The 8,305-nt window shown below is 54.9% G+C and overlaps 1 protein-coding gene across 1 annotated transcript; it reads right to left on the bottom strand.

Moving 5' to 3' along the window:
- Positions 1 to 4,824: 4,824 nt before the first annotated feature.
- Positions 4,825 to 5,232, bottom strand: LOC148594683 (transmembrane protein 203-like). Its single transcript, XM_088524903.1, has one exon. It carries the CDS (start codon positions 5,230 to 5,232, stop codon positions 4,825 to 4,827), a length of 408 nt encoding a protein of 135 aa, XP_088381029.1.
- Positions 5,233 to 8,305: the final 3,073 nt, after the last annotated feature.

The raw sequence follows: 8,305 nt of genomic DNA, 5'->3' as shown, positions 1-8,305 counted from the left end.
GGGCACAGAATATGGCTATTAAACCACAGCTCTAGAACCAAGAACCTTGTAATTACCACCAAAAGACAGAAAAGAGCTCCTACGAGCTAGGGAAAAGCAAGATGAGGTGGCACAACACCCCTTTGGCATTCTACCTTGAACACACTCCCCTACCAGCACCCAACCATGTCTGCAGAAAGTGCGTGCCCTGGTGGGAACCACTGCCTTATGTTGCAGGAAAAAGGAAGAGCAAAGCAAGAGCACGGAGCATTTCCCGCTTGGCAAGAAGCAGAGCAGCATCCTTGGTGCTCGTGGGCTCCCAAAAAGGCCAGTGTCTGTCTCTGGGCCCCCAGGGCCCAGCACAGGGGCCAGTACAGCTCAGGCCCTGCCACGGCTCCCCACTGTGCTGCCTTCCTGCCAGGGCTCCCTTGCTCAGGGCAGCTGGGGAGCTCGGCGCAGCCGGCCCCGTGCAGGATGCCGCATTAGCCAGGCTGCTGGCGGCTGCCTGCAGCTTGGCCACCTCCCCTTCTCCTCAGGGCCTGCACAAGTACCTCAGGAGTCTGCTGCCTGCTGGTGCTCCAAGAAAAGCTGCTTCCTCTCTCCCTTTCTCAGTGGGAATGGCCTTCGGAGCTCTGTCCAGCCACTCTCTTAGGGACTCCAGAGCTTTCGCAGCATCATTGGCATAGCTTGATATGCCTGGCCCTGGAAGAGAGTCAGGTCACTCGGATGAGAAACGCCCCGCTTTGGCACACTAAGGAAAGGGAAACGAGGCCACCCCAGCTGCCATACAGACACACACACACACCCAGGGCAGCATCAAGGCCACCGCAGAGGGGATACTGACCCTGCACATTACAGAAAAAGCTCTGCCTGATCTCAGCCATGTTGTTCTCATCACCTGTCTCCCTCTTGATGATGAACAGAGTGGGGTGGGACGAGCCGGCGTCCATCTCTTGGTCCACCTGGAAGCACAAATGAAGAACTCCGTGGCTGGCTGGAAGAGCAGCAGGGATGGTGGGGCTGGAGCCCAGCCCTGCCAGGAGACTGGTCATTTTGTTCAAGCTAAGATGTCCCCAAGAGGGTGTCCCAAAGAGCAGCTCTTATTGCTCTTAATGCGGAGACCCTCCCAAAGCTATGGCAGTCTCCAGCACGACCGAGCAGAGCAGTGACAGGACAGGGCCCTTCAAGGTCTGGTCTTGAGTCTGAGATGAAGGGCACAGAGTCAGCCAGAGGGCTCGATCAGCCTGGCCCATGCTGGCCCCAGCTCCAGCAAGGCTCTTTCAGGGCCCCTGCCTTCTCTCTTCTGCCTGCATTTTGGCATGGCTGGAGAAGACTCACGCCTATGACCTGCAAGACTCATCCTAGCGAGCCCCACACACTCCAAAGCCCTAACATGAGCTCTTGTCTCAGGGAGCATCTGTGCCACATGTCTGCTCTGCAGTGCTGCTCACCTTGGCCTCGGGTGACAAGCTGACCTTGAACAAGACCAGCTGACGGGCAATGAATGACTCCAGGAGCAGTAACGCCAGAACAACAGAGATCAGATGGCTCTTTTTAATGGCCATCCTGGCAAAGGACCCTGCAAAGGTCAACACAGAAAGAGGGAAATTGCTTGGATGTGACGCACTGGGAAGAGCGTTGATGAGTTAAAGCTGCAAGGAGGCCGTTCCCCAAAGCGGCCTCCAGGTTGGCCCTGTCCTCAAGGAAGCTGCGGGTATCTCAAGGTCAGTGGGCTCCTCTCACCTGCCTGCACTGTCACGCCTGCGCACTGCCCAGCACGCACACACGGGCAGCCAGGGAGGGAGCCAGGATCGCTCACGGGCAACAGTGAAGATGGGGAAAACGAACTTACTTGTCCTCTTCGTCCTGTCAGTCGCTCGTAGATACCTGACTGTCAGCAGAACTCAGGCAGAGTTCTGGAATTTTGAGCTTTTCTAGGTTACCTCACGTGGGCATTGAGCAGTTGCGCGTTGTCATGATGACACCACACGTGCCACTTTTCACATTGCCCTTACGAATCTGTCACCTCTTAAACAGCAACCTTGGTCATATCCCCTGCCCTGAAATTGCCCGCAGAGCAGCCGGGGTCTTGAGAGCAGCTTTTATTCCAACCAGAAGCAGGATGCCGTTGGAAAAGGAGAGATGGCCGTGCAAGGAGGGGGCCGGGGCCCTGAGCAAAGGCAGCCCCCACTGCCTCCATCTCCTGGCAGCAGCCAGAGCTGTCTCTGAGCTGCTCCTGGCCCTTTTCAGCTCCACACCCTGAGGCCAGGACAGGCCATTGAGTGTCCCCGGGCCAGGGCTGCAGCCACAGTTGAGCTGAGCAGAGGCCGGTGGGGAGCCAGGTCACACCACACACTGGGGACTAAGTCCCTCGCTGTCAGCCCTGGCCTCCTCCTGGATCAGACCCCTTTCTGTCACAACCTGGCTGTAGCAGATTCCCTGTGAAGGGACAATCCCCATCACATAGGGAAAATATCCGCCCCATGCCCAAGGGCTGTCAAGAAAAGGAAGCCAATCACTTATTTCATGATCATCAGAGGATCCTACAGCGCTGCTGCCATCAGCCCCATGGACATGTTCTTGCCCTGCCCCAGAGTGCTGCCAAGGGACTCGGACATGGTCATGTTCACAGCTTCACTGCTGCTGTCTCTGCCTGTGCCCTCAGACACCATCCCCCTGCCTAGAACCTCTCGGCTCGGCCCATTTCTGGAGGACACAAGCTCTAAGTCACCAGGGTGGCTTCTCCACCCATCCACTACTGCTCGGCTGGAGCGCTGCATGTGCCGCGTAGCCCCAGCTGAACTCGGTGGCACTCCGCAGGGTCTGTTCTATGGGGTCACTGCTCTGGCTGCAGCGGCTCCCTGTGGCTTCCAAGCCCGTCCTCCTAGGGTCACATTCACCCTGCTCTACCTGGCCAGGCAGCTCTACCCGGCACCACGTCTGTCCACACGTTCCATAGAGGACACGTCCCAGCAGAGACACAGAGTAACTTTGTGAAGGGGCAGAGCCAGCACAGGCAGCGAAGGGTCACCGAGTGCGGCGGAGCTTGGCGGGGAAGCCCACGACTGCGGGAGGTTTCTTGCAACCATCATTGTCCCCAAATCCAGCACAAAGTTGCCTCTGGGACGTTGTTGTCTCACAGGTAGGTGAGGAATTCATAGCCCTGAACAGCCTCACGGCTACAGCTAAATGACACTGAAGCGTCTTTACTTTGTGAATCTCACGGTAACTTGCTGATCTCCAAGTCCCCTCGAAAGACTAAAGCCCCCTCATTCAGCCCGGCTCATTTCTAGATGGTCGAGGAGTGTTTCCCACCAAAGCTGTGACCCAGAGAAACTGTCTCCAGGAGCAGCAGCAGCTGCTCCTACTCTGCCCCTTCGCTTGGTCCTCCCAACACCCTTAGCACTACCTTGGGGAATAGGCCTCCAACACTAAAAACTGCATTTCTGTTCAATACCATGCACCAGCTCCCTCTGCCTCCCAGCACAATCCGTGAGACAACCTTGCTGGCACCCTGAGGGCAGGAAGTGCCGCTCGGGGGAGGGGACAGGAGAAACGGGAACACATTGGAGTAGAACTGCAGAAATCGGTGTTAAGATCATGGCCTCGGACTGCTCAGGACAAGCAGCAGCTTCTCTGTTTCAGGCTGGCAGCAGCTTGAGGTTTACACAGGTGCTGACAGCACGTAAACAACCCCCAAAGAATTCTTACTCCAGGTGGCAGGTTTCAGTACAGAAACTTTCCAGGGGGAAAATAAACAACAACAACAAACAAGGAGCTGTATGTGTATAATTCCCCTATCTGTACAGTTTTGCTTTACATTCACTGGCCCGTCCAACAGGGCTGCACGTCAGGATACATTCACACAAGAGCCGAGCGAGGCCGACGTTGGCGACGCGGCACAAACGGGGCCTTTGCGGAGATGTCAGAATCGCTGTGGCTGGAGTGAAGCCTGGCGCTGAGGGCAGCGCAGGCCCCCGGGCCCCGTGCCTGCTGCTGGGGGCTCAGCGCTGCCCCGTCCTGACGCGGCTGTTCCGCAGCGGCTCCGCTCTGGGCCGCAGCCACCGGCACCTCGTGCCCTTCCTGGCCGCGGCTGGAGCCGGGGCCGGGGCCGGCCCATAGAATCATAGAATCATAGAATGCATAGGGTTGGAAGGGACCTCTAGAGATCATCTAGTCCAACCCCCCCTGCACACGCAGGGTCACCTAAAGCACGTGGCACAGGAATGCGTCCAAGCGGGTTTTGAAGATCTCCAGAGAAGGAGACTCCACAACCTCTCTGGGCAGCCTGTTCCAGTGCTCTGTCACCTTACTGTTAAGAAATTTTTCCTTAAGTTCCTGTGGAACTTTTGGTGCTTCAGTTTGTGGCCATTACCTCCAGTTCAGTCAGTGGCCACCACTGAAAAGCACCATCCTCTGCACTCCCTCCCTTGAGTTACTTATATACACTGATTAGATCCCCTCTCAGCCTTCTCTTCTCCAGGCTGAACAGGCCCAGCTCCCTCAGCCTCTCCTCATAGGGCAGATGTTCCAGGCCCCTGATCATCCCTGTGGCCCTGCGCTGGACTCTCTCCAGCAGCTCCACATCCCTCTTATACTGTGGAGCCCAGAACTGGACACAATACTCCAGATGAGGCCTCACCAGGGCTGAGTAGAGGGGCAGGATCACCTCCCTTGACCTGCTGGAGACGCTCTTCTTAATGCACCCCAGGATCCCATTGGCCTTCTTGGCCACGAGGGCACACTGCTGCCTCATGGTCAACTTGTCATCCACCATGACACCCAGGTCTTTCTCCGCAGAGCTGCTCTCCAGAAGGTCAGTCCCCAGCCATCCGCGTCGCCCCCTCAGTTCACGCAGCAGGCGCGGAGCAGCAGCAGCTGCAGCAGGATGAAGACGGGTGCCATGACCAGCCCGTACCAGAGCTCGCACGTGCCCTCCGCCAGCTTCTGGCACAGCAGCAGCTCGAAGACGAACTTGAGGCCCAGCACGCTGAGCACCCAGAGCCGCAGCACGGCCAGCCGCTTCTCGCCATCCCGGCAGAGCCACACGGACACGATGGTGCTGAAGTAGGTGCTGAGGCCATCAGCGGCCAAGCAGGGCCCAAGCACGGCCCGCCTGGAGAGCGCGGCGGCCGCGCTGTCCACCTTGAGCGCCAGCAGCGCGGAGCAGAGCAGCAGCGCCAGCCCCTGCAGGCCGAGCTCGCAGGGCGCCAGGCGCAGCCACTGTCCCAGCTCGCGCAGCGACAAGAGCATCGCTGCGTGACGTCAGTGCCGCGCCGTGACGTCACTGCGGCGCTGGGGGTGACTTCGCGCCTGCTGAGTGCCTCACTGCGGCTGGGACGTCGCTTGGCGCCGGGTGATGACGTCAGCGGCAGCTCGGTGGCTCCCGGCGCCCCAGGATCCCCCTTCCTCCGATTCCTCCTTTCCCCGGTCCCCGCGTCCCAGGTTCCCCCTTCTCCCGGTTCCGTCGTCCCTGGATTCCCCTTCCCCCGGTCTCTGCGTCCCCGATTCCCCCTTGCCTCCGTCTCCGCATCCCCAGTTCCACCTGCCCCCGGTTCCCTCTTCCCCCCGTCTGTCCTTGCCTCGCTGCTCCCATCACTCTCTTCCCGCTTCCCGCGGTGCCTCTGTCCCCAGTTCCCCCATGTCCCCGTGAGCCCCTGTCCATGGTGCCCCCAGCTCCCGGTTCTCGTGTCCCTGGGACTTCGATCCTTTGGTTCCCCTTTCCGGCGGTGCCCCTTTCCGCTGTTCTCCATGTCCCCAGTTCCCTCATGTCCCAATGCTCCCCTTGCCAGGACCCCCTTACCCTGGTTTCCCCGTCACCCTGATCCCACCACACCCCTGTATCCCGGTTCCGCTTCCCCCGATGGCTCCGGTTTGCAAGTGTAAAGTTTTCAGAATACTGTATTTTCAGAAGGAAGAACATGTCAGCCAGGGCATTAGCTTAGGTTGAAAATTTGTCTTATTCCTTCTCTCTTACCAGTATGTTCTTTTAAGCTCCATGTCCAAGCCCACCCCATTCCCAGGAGACTCAAAGATGCAATTCTCTTAGAGATGAGGCACTTCTCCATTCTGCTGTACCTCTTCTAACGACAAGAACGGGCAGCCTATAGGGACATCACTTCATTGAGCATCACTTCATTGCAAAGACCACAAGGCAAGAAAACCCACAATTCTTGCGGGAGCCACTTTTTTTTTTCTATCCTAAATACATGTATCCCGCTCTCTGAGGCAGAAATTAGTTTCCAACTCCAGGCCGGTGACAAAGAGTCTTTGCAAGCTGGATGGAGAGGTTAAATGCTCAGGGATTTCTCTCCCTCTTTATAAGACAGTTGATGGACCTCATGGCCAACCCTTTGGAAGGAGCTCCTTTGTTTCAGGGCTCCCTTGGTGCTAAACTTACTTCTTTCAGCAGCCTCTGGAAAGTTCAGATAACTTTCATCCTCATAGGCTAGGCCCTGCAAGCCAGCTGATACTGAAACTTTCTCAGCACCTGCGTTTGCTCTACAAGCAAACAACTGTGGTTGCAAAACGTTGGGCTGCTGGATGGAGAGCTGCTGTATACTGAATTTGCTGAAATGCCATTCTGCTCGTGCACAGTTATTACAAGTACAAGGACAATAATCAGGCAATAGTGGAGGCAATAGCTCCACAGATTCAATTTTGACTGGAGAGACATGCTCGTTAATTATGGCAATGGAGGAGAATTTTCTGAAGTTCCTGGGGCACAGAGATGTTTAGAAATGACAAAGTTCTGCCTCCTGTCCTGTTTCCTGGGTAGAAGACTAAAGTGGCCAGCAGCCACCTCTACCACATTCAGGAGGGTTTACCATACTTGGGAGTTAGTTTTATTTACTAGCACTTTGGCAGCTCATTGTCTTTGCTGGAATCCTTTCCAGCTATTCTCACCCATAAAAACAACTCTCCAATAAAACCTACATCCTCTCCTCGCCCATCTTTTCAGGCCGAGCAAAGTGATTTCTTTACCCAGCTGACATCTACACTCTTTCTCTTCTTCACTTCCAAGGTGTTTTTGCAGTGACTTGAGGTCTGTGATTTCATCATCTTGACTCAGGCAGCTATCATACAGAGTTGGTGAAAAGCAGTAGCGGCACCTTAGCCTGCGTTGCACTGCTCCAACACTTGTGGGATATGGGCAATCCATAGGGGAAAGGCTGAAAAACTTGGGGCAACAAAAGCGAACAGTTGTGTCATATGAAGAAGATAAGATTTCCACTTTGATTTCATTAACTATAGGAATCGATTGACTCAACAGATGAATTCATCGCTCTGCAGATTGCTGCTATAAAGCTTCATCTGATTCTGGGGACTTTCTTTTTTTTTTTTTTTACTCTTTTGCATTTACATTTGCATTCCTAATTTTTGCTTTTTGTCTGAAACAAAATAACTTCTCTAAAACAAATGCACTAACGCTAGAGAAAGGATGAATCCTGACAAGAGAAATCTGCAAACGCAGCCAACACCTACCACACACCTCCACTAGCTTATGGCAAAAGACGAAGACAAGAGAAGCCAATCCAGAGTGCTCCCTTGCGGCCATCACAGTCCTTACCTGGCTGTAACTGCTGCTCAGCGAGATTAAATCCCTGCTGGAAGAAGCGTCACTGCTTCACAGAGCCTGCAGCTGAAGGCTGTGGCCTGGGATACAACCTGAGGCAAAGCTGAGACTGCCCGGGGGGGCAGCTTGGGCTGTAACTCAGCACCCTTTGACCCTGGATCACAGGAGGAGGCCTAGAGGAAGGGACTTGCTTCCCTGCCAGGTTGTGCACTGGAGCTATTTGTACTGCTTCAAGATGCAGAAAAACACAATTAGCACTGCACATGCAGCAGCCTCAAACTCCTCCTTCCTCTAAATGCACAGCAAAACACAGACATGCAGCTTTCTCTGAATAAAATGCAACAATGCTAAAAAGCCCTCTTCCCAGCTCCATGCAGAGGTCACAAATTCCTTGTCCTGCTTCACGGCGAGCCTGTCTGACTGCTCTTTAGCAGCCCACTATCTCCTCCTTTTTATGGCTTGTTTCCTCTTCAGTTCTCCCCTCAAATGCTCACAAATTTAGCATTTCTATTTTGAATTTTAATATCATAGAATCATAGAATCATAGAATGCTTAGGGTTGGAAGGGACCTCTAGAGATCATCTAGTCCAACCCCCCTGCATACGCAGGGACACCTAGAGCATGTGGCACAGGACTACATCCAAGCGGGTTTTGAAGATCTCCAGAGAAGGAGACTCTACAACCTCTCTGGGCAGCCTGTTCCAGTGCTCTGTCACCCTCACTGTTAAGAAATTTTTCCTTAAGTTCCTA

The sequence above is a fragment of the Tinamus guttatus genome, unplaced genomic scaffold, assembly GCF_059628265.1.
Source record: "Tinamus guttatus ecotype Peru unplaced genomic scaffold, ASM5962826v1 Tinamus_guttatus_pri_ptg000215l, whole genome shotgun sequence".
Classification (NCBI taxonomy): Eukaryota; Metazoa; Chordata; class Aves; order Tinamiformes; family Tinamidae; genus Tinamus; species Tinamus guttatus.
Note: the sequence above shows the minus strand (reverse complement) of the source record. Positions and strands in the feature narration are given on the sequence as shown.